We start from the raw sequence: 14,139 nt of genomic DNA on the forward strand, positions 1-14,139 counted from the left end.
GGTGAAGGAAAACAAAGACACCAAAAGAAAACATAATTTCTAAAGGCCTCACTCAGACATCCAGGCTTCCCCAGAGTGAAGTGATCCCCTTTTACAAATAAAGGTATTCCTATCATCTATACAGGTGATTGAGGCTTAGTCTCCACATGTCTCTTTCCACATGGCGATGACAGCAGCAGCCCCAACCCAAGAGGAAGTGGTGTCTTTGGTCGGGGGCCGCCATGACGCTGCTTCCTGTCCCCATGACTGAGTTAGAGTTTCCAACGGGCTGTAGTTAAAAGAGCCAGAGGGCGTGCTGTGTCTCTTCAGTCTGTTAGTCTGTCTGTCCGTGCGTTTAGTTTGTTCCTCTTTCACTGTGGATTAGTAACTCACGCCACGCTGTTATTTTGCCTGCAGCTTGCCTGAGGTGAAAGAACGCTGGTTGGATACACTTCACAGGTAAGCACTACTATTTTGTTAGTTTTTATTGGACCTTTATTTAAACAGGGAGTCACCATTGAGACCAAGGTCTCTTTCGCAATGCATAGACAAAAAAAACACAGAAAAATAAAATAACTAACTAAATCACAGCACTATTACCTCTATAGATACTGTAAATGTCCCTTGATTGTGCCGTAAATGGCTAACCTGGTTACTGGGTTATACTATACAATTATTTATAATAACCATTTTATTTTATTTTTGGGGGTCTCTGCTTACGTATTATAGAAACATTGTGGGATCTATCAATGTATTTGTAGTAACTTGCAGTATCAATGGGACTGTACTGTCTATGTCATTCAATTACATACAGTATAAGATATAAAATGTATGCACGCTTGACTGTAGTCTCTTTAGATAAAAGCGTCTGCTAAATGGCACATATGATTATATTAATTAGTATTGGGCTAAGTGTAGAATTACACTTACACACAATATAGACTAGTCTCTCGCCACAGCAATCCAACTATGGGACTAGTCTCTCTCCACACCCCTCTAAACAGGAACTAGTCTCTATCCACACCCATCTAAACAGGGACTAGTCTCTATCCACACCCCTCTAAACAGGGACTAGTCTCTCTCCACACCCCTCTAAACAGGGACTAGTCTCTCTCCACACCCCTCTAAACAGGGACTAGTCTCTATCCATCTTTCTCCATTATGGCTCACCAGAATAACTAGGGATTTACTCGAGGTCAATCAAATATTAATATTTGTATGTATGTCTTTTAATCTTTCCAGGAAAATTAAAGCAGCAACAGAGAGGGCAGGTTCTATCACACCCCTCCCAAGTGTTCTGATGAAGGTGCTGAGCAACAGTATCACAGTAAGTTTCTCACTTAGGGTCCCGTCCCAAATGGCACCCTATTCTGTATACAGTACACTGAACAAAACTATACGGAACAGGGTGCCATTTGGGATGAAGCTTTAGCTTACTCTCCAGTGTGCTAAATATACAATAATAGCAATTAGAACAGCTGCCACTTCATAATATTCACTCTTATTCAATCTATTTCTCTCATGTTGATGGGCTTTGATGGCTCTGAAGAGGAATATACTGTAACCTCTAGAAAGGGCCATTATCAGTAAGGTTATAACCTCTAGAAAGGGCCATTATCAGTAAGGATATAACCTCTAGAAATGTCCATTATCAGTAAGGACGGAGTATTGGACATTCTTAGAAAGGCACTCAATGCAGACACACATTGCAGTATGTCAAAACATGATCTATGGTCATTCAGACATATATAGGCCTTTGTTTGACACCATGTAAATATAGAATTAGAATGAGCATACATTGACCTTTACCGAAATAGTATAATTGCTTCTGGAAGGAGTCGACTTTATCTTCAACAACTTTAATCTGCATTATAGATAATTCTCTCTCTCTCTCTCTCTTTCTCTCTCTCTCTCTCTCTCTCTCTCTCTCTCTCTCTCTCTCTCTCTCTCTCTCTCTCTCTCTCTCTCTCTCTGTGTTTAAGGCTAAAACTCTAACAGGAAGTGGCATGGACCCGTTTATCGAGTTTCCCCTTGATGTGAGTACCGTACAGTACAGACCCCGCTTCTGCTTCTCTCATCCATGTGTCAACTGTTCTGGAAACACCTTTGGTTTCCCTAGACCTCAGGGGGAAAATATCAAGTTTATTTTTAGGTTTGATGGGGGAATTCTAACTACTGCAATCTGTTGCTCAGATAATAAGCACTTACATAACACAAGTGTATTCGTTGTAACAGTTGATTGATACTGTACAGTGATTATGCTTTTTGGAGGGTTTGTGTTGTTTGGTTCAAATGGAGAACCTTGTGTTGATCTTGAGTACATATTGGTGTGAAAGTGGTGGGTGTTTTGAGGGGGGTTTCTGGGGGGGTTAAATTCTGAGGGGTAAATTGTTTGTGATGGAGGAGTTTAAGGAGGGTGTGTGGGCGAGTAACACTCTTACCACCCTGCACCCTCACATGGAAACAGGCGTGCAGACACAGGGGCATAGAGCAGAGGCTCCTCCCATCCCTCCCCTGCCACACGTTCCTCACACATTCTCATGACAACATCTCCTGTTTTGTGTTTCCAGGGCGGCACAAAGATCCCCACCCTGCCCAGGGAGTTGTGTAACGCAAAAGCAACGCAGCCCATTGGTGAGTTTGAACATCGCTGAAAAACAACATCATGGTATCAGTTAGCATTAATGTATACTGTGCCCAATACTGCACACTACATCTATACCTACTCAAGTTCTCTAATCATTTGGCTTCTTTCATAACAGAAAAGGGCGGCAACAGTAAGAGAAGCATCAGCATCTTGAGGAAATTGAAGAGGAGTTCCACCCTCAACAGCATGTCCTCCTGTCCAGACACAGACTCCAAGAGCCAACTGTTTGGACAGCCTCTCTCCAAGATCTGCCCAGAGGATGGGATGCTTCCCAAGCCCATCACAGTACGTCACTCTACCACAACTATCTTGGTTCTGTACTATCTTTGTATGTCAGCATTGAGTGAGAAAGATTTGATTGATTGTGCGATATAACATAACACTTTCAATTCATGAACTGAACTGCCATAATGAACTGCCATAATGAGTTGTAGTGAGAGCAGTTGATTTGACCCGCACCTCATTCTACCAAGTGTCCGTTAGGTAGTGCCCACTAGGTAGTGCCCACTAGGTAGTGCCCACTAGGTAGTGTCCTCTAGGTAGTGCCCACTAGGTAGTGTCCTCTAGGTAGTGCCCACTAGGTAGTGTCCTCTAGGTAGTGCCCACTAGGTAGTGCCCACTAGGTAGTGCCCACTAGGTAGTGTCCGTTAGGTAGTGCCCACTAGGTAGTGCCCACTAGGTAGTGCCCACTAGGTAGTGCCCACTAGGTAGCGTCCTCTAAAATAAATAAACCCTTTTAACTAAACACCTTTGTAAGAATGAGGTGCATGTCAATTCAATAGTTAGGAATCACTAGGAATCATTATGGTAGTTCAGTTTATGAAGTGATTTATTGATTAGGGCACTTGATTAATCAGGTCATTAAATTGGCACTAATAAGTGCAGTTAACAAAGCATTTGATAATGGTTGCTAAGAACCTGCCTGTCTGCAACCCAACCATTGATTTGATTTACATGTGATGTTCCAGCTGATGAACACGCACAATGCACCAACCTCCTGTCTCACTCTGACCCTGCCCTCCCCCTCACAGAACACACACACACACACACACACACACACACACACACACACACACACACACACACACACACACACACACACACACACACACACACACACACACACACACACACACACACACAGCAGGTTGTTTGATTTGTTCATGCCTTTTCTCAGCATGGTCTGACCTCTGCTTGTTCTTCTCTCTCCCCACCAGGAGATATTGGTGCTTCTATGGAAGAAAGGCCCCTCCACAGAGGGGGTGTTCAGGACGACATGCAACAATAAGACCCTAAAGGCCATCAGGGAGCAGCTCAACAGTGGGACGGAGGTGGAGATGGATGCCCTGCCCGTGGTTCTCCTGGTGGGTCTACTCAAGGTAAAGAGTCATCCGTTTTTTCACTCATCTGTCCCATCTGTCCATCCATCCATCCGTTGGACACTCTCGCTACTTGTCAGCAGTCTTCCATTGTGTTCTAACCACCAACACCTTCCCTCCTAATTACAGAGTTTTCTGAACGAGCTCCCGGGACGTCTGCTAGTGTCGGAGCTGTTTGAGACCTGGATAAAGGCCCTCGAGAGTGAGGATGTCCACCAGAGAGGCTTGCAGCTCAAGAGGTAAGCTACCAAACACTAATGAGCTAATGCTAGGCTAAAAGTAGTATTAGCTAGCCACTACTAGGACCAACTGTTAATGCTATGCTAAATGTGGCATTAGCACTAGCTACTATAGCTACTAGCTACTATACCACCTGTCCAGTCACCCCCAGTGGTGACCTATAAAACTGTAAGCTATGCTAATGTAAGACTAATGTAGGCGTTTGGTTGAATACAAAAATCCCTGAACTTTTCCATTGCTATTGTAGGTGTTGCAAAGTATATATTCAAGGGGCTTTTGAATGGGTTTTTTCAGAGATTCAGATAAAGAGGAAGTAGTGTCTCTCCCCTCAATGTGTATATTTCAGACAAGGCACTTCTCTTTTTTTGTTGAATTCCCCTCTCAAAAAGAGAAGCTTAAAATAATAATTTAAAAAAAGAGCGCCAAACTGATCTACATTTTCTTCCTGTTCTTTCTCTCCTCCCTTCTCTCTTCCCTCCTCCTCTCAGGGTGGTTGACAAGCTACCAGGGCCCAACATCCTGCTGCTGCGGAACCTTCTGTGTGTGTTCCACCACATCACGAAGAGCGGGCACGCCAACATGATGGACGCCAATAATTTGGCGGTGTGCATCGCTCCCACTCTGCTGCGGAAGGACGACATGACCTTAGACGTGCAGACCGTGGACAAGGTGAGAATACAGTTCTGACTGGACTCTTTGAAGCTGCCAATGTGGTTTTCATGCACTGAAAACCACAGTGTGTGTATGTGTGTTTTGTGTGTCTGTGTATAGGCCTGTGGTTTCGCAATAACTTTACCCTACAGTAGTCTGCACTGAAACAGGACTGAGTTGTTCAGTGAAAGGAGATGCCAACCCTCTTTCTAAGTAATGTTTACCTTTTATGTTCTTTGTGATGTTTCCTTTAGGTGGTAGAGCTGACAAAGTTCCTGATAGAGTATTGCAGTGAGATCTTTGGAAAAGACATCCTGAGCCTTTTGGGAGATCCTGATGAAGATAGCTCAGGTAAGAGAACTGGGCTGCTTTAGGCACCACTCTTTGCAGTGCTACACATTGTATCACAGAAAATGAAAACATTCTGTGAACACAGATTTCTGGGAACACATTTCAAAGTAGAACGATGGGAATAGGAATCATACACTGCAACTGATCAACATTCTGCCTCTTTCTCCTCAGAATCTATGTTGTCACAGCGGCACGACTCTGCATATGACAGCACTGACCCGGACTCTGAGGGGGACAGCATGGGGTCCATGCAGGGAGAGGGGGAAAGTGGCAGCTCGTCCCCATCTCTCCTCTCCGCGTGCGGGATGGAACGTGGCACTGTCCCCTCCTGCCCTACCAATGCCATCTTCCACTCCTTCACCAACAAGACACCCTTTAACCGCCGCTGCTCAGAACCAATCATCTTCCCCTCTGCTGGGAAAAGGAACCTGGCCCGTAGCCATGACGACTTCTCCGTGGAGGGCCGGGACTTTGAGGAGCAGCCACTCAAAAAGCAGATCTCTAATGACTCCTTCCTGCTCCCGGGGCATGGTGCCGCTACCAGGCCTGCCGCCACACTGTCCCTTCCCAAACTCGGCGGCAGCCATCCGTCATGCTCGTCATCCTGCTCCCTGGAGAGCAACACCTCCAATGCATCGGAGGGTTCTGTGTTTACCAGCTCGCCGCTGGCCTCCCCGGGCTGCCCACGCAGGGCCCAGTCCCCACATCCGAGGGCGGACACGGTGGAAGTGGCCAAGCGACGCACCCAGTCCATGAAGGTGAACAGCAAAGCTCCGATGACGACCAAGAACCTGGGAACCTTCGCCCGAATCAGTCTGAAGAAAGGCCACCTCCAGAAGGAGAAACCTTTCCCCTGTGGAACCCTCCAGGAGGACTCCCAGAGTGAGGCCGAGGCTCCTCTCAGGCAGAAGCATCCCCTGTCTGCCATGGAGGCCTTCCAGCAGGTGGATAGCAGACTGCCATTGCAGCCCCCCTCGTACGAGCAGGCAGTCCAGAGTGTGGCTCAGCTCACCCTGTCACATTACGGCTCCATGACTGTCAAGGCCGCAGCCGCCACTCTTAGCAGGAATTCCCGCCCCGCTTCTATGAACGCAAACTTCATGTACTCCTGTACCGTCAATCAATACACAGACTGCTTCTTTCAGGGGACAGACAGTGATGATGTCACCGCAGTCCAACAACATTCCGGAGGGTTCCGCCAGCGAGCGATGTCTGAGTCTGTGTCGAGAGCACGCCATGAGACCATGTCACACCATGAGACTGTGTCACGGAGGTGCAGCCAGCCCGTATTCGAGGAGTATTCTTACGCCAAGGAGTCCTACGTTTAATGACCTTTTTCTGACGTTATATCTCACTTTTCACTTTGAATGTACACAAACTATAATGTACAACTGCTAGGTTGAACTTGCTGAGTAGTACTGTTTAGAGTACAGAATGAAAGACATTTCACCTGAAAAGCTATTAATGAAGGTAGATACTCCTCTAGTGTATCTACAGAAAAGCTATGTAAATAATCACAATCTGAATCTGCAGGTATTTTGGATATCTCCTCCAGTTTTACTTTTGTTAATATACTGATATGTACTGTACATAAATGTGTAACTTTGTAAAAATGTGTGTATTTTTGTGTCTTGACTCTTGACATATTTCTTTCCACTACAATAAAGCACCTTTATGTTACATTGTTACTTTGTTCTCCAGTTATTAAAGTCTGTACACTTTTTGGGGGATTTTTTTTTGGGGGGGGGAGCCCTAGGAGCATTCAAGTCCTGTGACTTTGCAGCTTTGGCTAGAATTGATTGGCCATTGCAACCCCAAGCACACAGTTCCACTCAAAAACAACCTTGTGTGCATGCAAGTACAAGAGATGAGCTCCCATACATACATAAGCCATACTGCTTTCTCAGTTCATCCCATGGGCTCCACCAACATTAACACAGCCATTTTAGAAGGATTGTAGGCTTGTAGATGTTTGCGTTGTCTTACTATTGTCACACTAAGAACACACAAACCAAACTGGAACCAGGCTAGGTTAGATGGACTTCCTCTCACCATTCAACTACGCCATTAGCAAATGCATTAATGAGGAACTAATATGGACCATGCTGGGTCGGGGCTGTGAGTATTAGACCAGTTAGACCCGGCTTTCTTCTCCTTTTTAGGACGGTTATGCAACACAATCTAACAGCCTTCATTAAGAGAACAGCATGTTCTGGCTGGTGGCTCGCAGAAGAGGAAACCAGACACTGATCACGTGGACGGATTTGGTTTTTCTCTGAATTGCTTGTTGTCGTGGCTGCCTTGATGAGCCAATCCGATGCCGTGGCTGCCTTGATGAGCCAATCCGATGCCATGGCTTCCCTTTCCTCTCTCAACTTTTTAGTTAGATGTTTCCTCTCTTAGCGTTGGTCTCTAATTCATTAATGGTGTTCAGTTCTAGTAGGCTTTCATTTTCCTGCAGGGCAAACACCCTTAACGGACTAAAGTATTAATTTAACTGTGATTGTTAAGGCCTTACCTACTCATGACTATTCTCACCAAGAAGGATTCATTTCCTAGAATCTTTCCTAGATGAATTTACTAGGAGCATGATTAATTTCCTAAAATCCAAGATGCCTGTTAGGCCAGTAGCCGTGATGAGAAAAGAGAGTAACTGACCAAGTGCAACGTGACCGTCTATAAAAATCTGTTGATGTGCCCTTGAGCAATGCACTTAACACTAATTGCTCCAGGGTCATGCGTATTAATACACACTTGCACATGTGTGAAAGAGGACAAATATAAGCACCCACCATATTATTATTTTGGCAAATGTCGTTACAATATTTAAGCAATGGGAAAGAGAGAGGTGAAGAGAGCTGGGTTAACACACAAAGCATGCTGTTGGTTTTCTGAACACATTCTGGGAACTGTGTGAAGAGAATATGAAGCAATAGCCAAAAGGCTATGTGATGTTTTTCAGGTCCTGTAGACCAGGGCTGCCCAACCCTCTTCCTGGAGATCTACCGTCCTTTTTCAGTCCAACCCTAATTCAACACACCTGATTTGACTAATTAGCTGCTCAACAAGACCTTAACCAGCTGAATCAGATATGCTCAATTAGGGTTGGACTGAAAACCTACTGGAGAGTAGATCTGGGGCTGTCCTGCTCTAACCGCTAGCCTAACTGCCACTATACATCTGCATTTGACAGTTGAGGCACTAGCATCATGCAGGCGTGGCACAACCTGACTTTAGAAAAATGTTCTTATGTCCTGATGTTACCACAAGCCTGTCCTCCCCATTTAAGGTGCCACCAACCACCTGTGATTACAGTACATGTATTTTTTAAAATTTTTACAGCACATGAAGATCCAATGTTTTATGTTGAACCTAACCATTATGAGCCTTACTGACCATAGATAACAATGGAATAAAGCATGATGGGGACTGAGGCTGAGATTGAGACTACAGAGAAAGGGGTCAGCCAGGTTACTGTACCTGCACACATTACCTACAACTACAAAAGGTGAAAAATATCTAATGTGAAAAGATCTGATTTTATTGGTCAAAATACCAATTAGTGGAAAAAATATCAAAATTGGGCTGCCTGTGTAAACGCAGCCATTGAGCCTTGTAAAGTAAAGAGCTGGACTGAGTGATTGACAGAATTAATGGAAGTTTCTACATCAGTATAAGAACATGGTGTCTACAGAAATGACTACGGTGACAGCAGTAAACAATGTACACCCAGAGAGAGAACAGGGTGAAGGGAGGGTGAGGGAGGAGGCCGACAAACATCAATACAACATCACATACTCTTTTTTTTCACACCCCTTTTTCTCCCCAATTTGGTGGTGTCCAATTGTTGTAGTGGCTACTATCTTGTCTCATCGCTACAACTCCCGTACGGGCTCGGGAGAGACGAAGGTTGAAAGTCATGCGTCTTCCGATACACAACCCAACCTAGCCGCACTGCTTCTTAACACAGCGAGCATCCAACCCGGAAGCCAGCCGCACAAATGTGTCGGAGGAAACACCGTGCACCTGGCAACCTTGGTTAGCGCACACTGCGCCCGGACCACCACAGGAGTCGCTGGTGCGCGATGAGACAAGGACATCCCTACCGACCAAGCCCTCCCTAACCCGGACGACGCTAGGCCAATTGTGCGTCGCCCCATGGACCTCCCGATCGCGGCCGGTTATGACAGAGCCTGGGCGCGAACCCAGAGTCTCTGATGGCACAGCTGGAGCTGCAGTACAGCGCCCTTAACCACTGCGCAGCATCACATACTTGTAATGAATGGGAAACCGTATCCCTCCAGCTATTCAAAGGAGGACGTAAAGGGATGGTTGAAAATAGCCTTTCTGAGATGTTTGATTAAAGTGTCCATGTGCCCTATTGGGCTCTTGTCAGAATTGGGCTGCCTGTGTAAACGCGACCTAATAGTCTCATGCTTTCCAGTTGAAGCAGTTTGCACATATATTATGATGTTTTCTTTCGTTTTGGTGTTCGGCAGGTTTTCTTTCCTACTAATCATGTAAATGTTGACCCCATGACCCCCACAACTGATGTAGCCTAATTAATTTGCTTAGTGTTGTAACAGCTAATAACACACAAAACAAAAAACAAGCAATTATGTTTGCTTTGTCATAGCGTATAAATTTAACACAGAAGGGATAGTGTGACAAAGCTGGCCGATGTTTCTCACATTAAGAAGTTTTACAATATGACTGGAACAAGATTTACTCAAAAATACCTGTTTTATTTTATATAATATAATAAATACACAGACTTAAAAAACAAGGATAGAAGTCACGATCCATGTCATCCATCCTTGCCTGAACTGAGAACCATGTGCTTCTCCCACACATAATTAGCAGGCCAAATCGGTGGGAGGGCTATTAATTATCAATGAACCAATAACTGTTCAAACATACATGAACAACAATTACACAATAAAGAATAGACTGAATGGGATGAAATGGTTGGGAATATATAAACTATGGTTTGAATATGAATAATGGAATATAGGCAGGTACACTACATCATGTAAATAAACATTCACAAATACAATTAAATATGGAGAAAATGTCTGTGTGTGAGTGGTGATCCACTCACACAATGTCTGTGTGTGAGTGGATCAGAGAACCTCATTTAAAAGATAACAGAGTGTAACCATAAATATTGGATCATTACTGTTTGTACAAACTTGCATAGTTGCAGCTAACCACTGGCATAGAACAAAGGCATAGAAATGCAATGTTTACCTTTACCACAGTGGTTTCACCTCTGTCACTACATAGATCTAGCCTGTGTCTACTTCCTGTGGCATATATTCCATTCTTTCACTTGTGGGGTTATTTAGGCTGCGTTTATACAGGCAGCCCAATTCAGATATTTTTTTCCACCAATTGGTCTTTTGACCAATCAGATTATCTCTGAAAATTGGTCAAAAGACCAATTAGTGGAAAAAAATATCAGAATTGGGCTGCCTGTGTAAACGCAGATTAGGTTTGTCTCATGCTTTCCATTTGAAACAGCTATCTTGAAAGGATTGACACAGAAGATGAGAAGTAGGTACAGGGAGTGAAGGTTTAATAACTGACAGACACAAAACAGAACAGGAACAGTGTCTGGACAGGAACACATAATAATAATTAATGTTGACACAGGGAACACCACCGAGGAACAGACAGAGGAACAGACAGATATATAGGGGCAATCAACCACGTGAAGAGCGCTGCTGCGCATAATGATAGTGACAAGTGCGTGTAAAGACGGGCAGGGAGGGGCAGCGGGAGCAGGAGTGACATAGCTCATATATTATGAACTTTCTTGACATATTTTTTTGTGGCAAGTCGAAGTGCGATAGCCGAAGTCTACGCCCCTTTTTCTGTGATTGGTCAACAGTACTACTAGTAGGAGTGGGAACTATGGACGGATTCTTGAATTAAGTGTTTGTTATTCAATGAGAGACGACTAATACTGTACCAAACATCTTAGATGTAAAATTGCGCAACTGGTCGTAGTTGTAGATATTCCATTAAAAAAAGCTGCCGTTTCTAGCTACAATAGTCATGTTATAACATTAACAATATCTACACTCTGCAAAAACATCTACTTTAATTACATATTTACAGATTCATACAGACTATTTTGAGGTGTTATGGCTATGTTGTTGCTACGGTGGCTGAGGAGGGAACTACAACAGAAGTATTTTTTTTTCCCTTCTCATTTTTCAAGCAAATGTCTTTAGGGAGTATGTGAGCACAGACGTTCCTTTGCCTAGCCGAGTTCTGCTAGGAGCAAGCCAAACCTGCATGCGGACACCTTTAGAGAACTGATTATGCTGTTTGTGGTTGACATGCATATTTTGTTACAGTTTCATCTAGTTTTGTTAAGCCTTTTTTTAAAGCCATATAAGCAGAGCAAAATAAAAACATTTCAAATGTGGTTTAATTTCACTAATGCATGACTAGTGTTCTCTCTGTTTACTATGAGACCACAACTGCTTCCTGGTGTCAGTGAGAATGTTTCAAATGCTAAACAAAGTGTCAATTCAGGATACAGTATGCCACTTATGTACATACAGTGCCATCAGAAAGTTTTCACAGTCGTTGAATTTTTCCACATTTTGTTATATAGTGGGATCCAAATAGATTTAAACTTCTTCAGGATTGGTGGGTCCCCTGCAGGACGGTTGGGCTAACGTAGGCTAATGCGATTAGCATGAGGTTGTAAGTAACAAGGATTTCCCAGGACATAGACATATCTGATATTGGCAGAAAACTTAAATTCTTATTAATCTAACTGCACTGTCCAATTTACAGTAACTAGTGAAATACCATGCTATTGTTTGAGGAGAGTGCACAGTTTTACATAATTTATTAATAAACAAATTAGGCACATCTGAGCAGTCTTCATACAACATTTTGAACAGAAATGGAATGGTTCATTGGAAGTCTAAAACTTTGCACATACACTTCTGCCATCTAGTGGTCAAAATCTAAATTGCACTTGGGCTGGAATACATTATGGCCTTTCTCTTGCATTTCAAAGATGGTACACAAAAAAACGTTTGGTTTTTTCTTCGTATTATCTTTTACCAGATGTAATGTGTTCTCCTACATTCCTTTCACATTTTCACAAACTTCAAAGTGTTTCCTTTCGAATAGTACCAAGAAAATGCATATCCTTGCTTCAGTGCCTGAGCTATAGGCAGTTATATTTGGGTATGTTAATTTGGGGGGGTTGAATCAAATCAAATGTTATTTGTCACATGTGCCGAATACAACAAGTGTAGACCTTACTGTAAAATGCTTATTTACAAGCCCTTAACCAACAGTGTAGTTCAAGAAGAGTTAAGAAAATATGGGTCCCTCTGCTCTCTTGGCCGCCTTACTAGCAGACTCTGTTGCCCCGGCTGCAGGAGGGCACAGAGGATACAAGGCAGACGGACCGTCGCCACCCACCTACACCAGAACTATGGTGGGGTCCCTCTCCTGCCACATCACCTCGTGCTGAGGGACGACAGCAGGGAGGGCACAGCATGCGGTGGAGCAACAACCTATCAAACGTCACTGCCATAGGGACATGCCTGGGGGACCCAGGCGCTCAGTGTGCCAGAGGAGAGGCGGGCCCCGGCAGGACCCCTGACACACCCTTACACGGTCTCAGCCGCTTCTCCTGTTCTCAAAGGGAAAAGTGGGAGGAGGGTATGGGGTCCCCCTGGGTGTTGTCCAAAATGCTTGAGGGTTACCGACTCCAAATCCGGTGCCGGCCCCCGTCCTTCAGGGGCCTTCGTGTCACCCCCTCCCCCCTGAAGAAAACTCTGCGGCTGGAGAGCTCGAGACATCCGAACCGCTAGGTAGGTTCTACTACACTTATTTTGTGGTCCCAAAAAGAGACTGAGAGTTTCGACCGATTCTGGACCTCCGCAACCTCAATGGTTACTTGAAGGTTCTGAGATTCCACATGCTGCCCCCAGCCCGCATGTTGCAGGACGTGTCCAGGGATCAGTGGGCTGTGACTCTGGACCTGCGGGATGCGTACTTCCATGTTCCTGTTCACCCAGCTCATTGGCAGTACCTCCGATCCGCTTTCGAAGGGATGGTTCTTGGTTCTTCATGGTTCTTCCCTTCGGCCTCTCCTTGGCACCCCACACTTTCACAAAGTGCATGGACGCTGTCTTGGCACCTCTCGCATCCCGAGGATTGTTGATCGTCAATTACCTGGACGTTTGGCTGATTTGTGCCCCGACCAGGACCCAGGTCCTGTCAGACAGAGACATACTCCTGACCCACATCGGCTGACTGGGCATTACGTAAACGAGAAGAATAGTCATCTGACCCCCACCCAGAGGGTGGCCTTCATTGGCATGTAACTTGACTCAGTCCTAGTGAGAGTACACCTGCCCACCAGGAGAGTTCAGGCAATCTTATCTTGCCACGACCACTTTCGGCAGGGGCCGCCCTGACCTGCCAACACCCGTTGCTGATACCCCTGGGCCTGCTCCATCTCCAGCCTCTTCAACGGTGGTTCAACCTCCACCGGCTGCACCCGAAGCGCCAATGTCACCGTGCTGTCGCTCCTTTCTCTCAGGTAGGGTGGATATGCTGAGGATGTGCCACCGAGAGCTGGTCAGCACAGGCGCCTCCCAGATTGGCTGGGGGGTGTGACCTAGGGCAGGTTGGTCAGTGGCTGTTGGCTACCCCCTTGGAGCGGCCGGCACATCAATACACGAGAGCTCCGAGCTGTACTGCTGGCCCTGCGGTCTTTCCTACCACATCTGAAGGGAAGACATGTCCTGGTGAGAATGGACAACACCGCAGAGGTGTACCTGGCATCCTGAATGTGGCAGAGGATATGCTCTCAAAAGAGGGCCCGCCGCCTTGAGACTGGAGCCTACA

General features: G+C 45.2%; 1 protein-coding gene across 1 annotated transcript; it reads left to right on the forward strand.

The window, feature by feature from the left end:
- The first annotated feature begins 334 nt into the window (after positions 1-334).
- On the forward strand, positions 335-6,927 carry LOC100136248 (T-cell activation Rho GTPase-activating protein). The gene is given in 10 exon segments (NM_001124512.2): positions 335-438; positions 1,222-1,306; positions 1,962-2,015; positions 2,550-2,613; positions 2,742-2,911; positions 3,844-4,005; positions 4,135-4,244; positions 4,734-4,914; positions 5,151-5,247; positions 5,419-6,927. Coding segments are annotated over 9 exon segments (2,022 nt in total). The 5' UTR covers positions 335-438; positions 1,222-1,279; the 3' UTR covers positions 6,576-6,927.
- The last annotated feature ends 7,212 nt before the right edge of the window (positions 6,928-14,139 follow it).

The sequence above is a fragment of the Oncorhynchus mykiss genome, chromosome 8 (genome assembly GCF_057628025.1).
Source record: "Oncorhynchus mykiss isolate SJ-2025 chromosome 8, ASM5762802v1, whole genome shotgun sequence".
Lineage (NCBI taxonomy): Eukaryota > Metazoa > Chordata > Actinopteri > Salmoniformes > Salmonidae > Oncorhynchus > Oncorhynchus mykiss.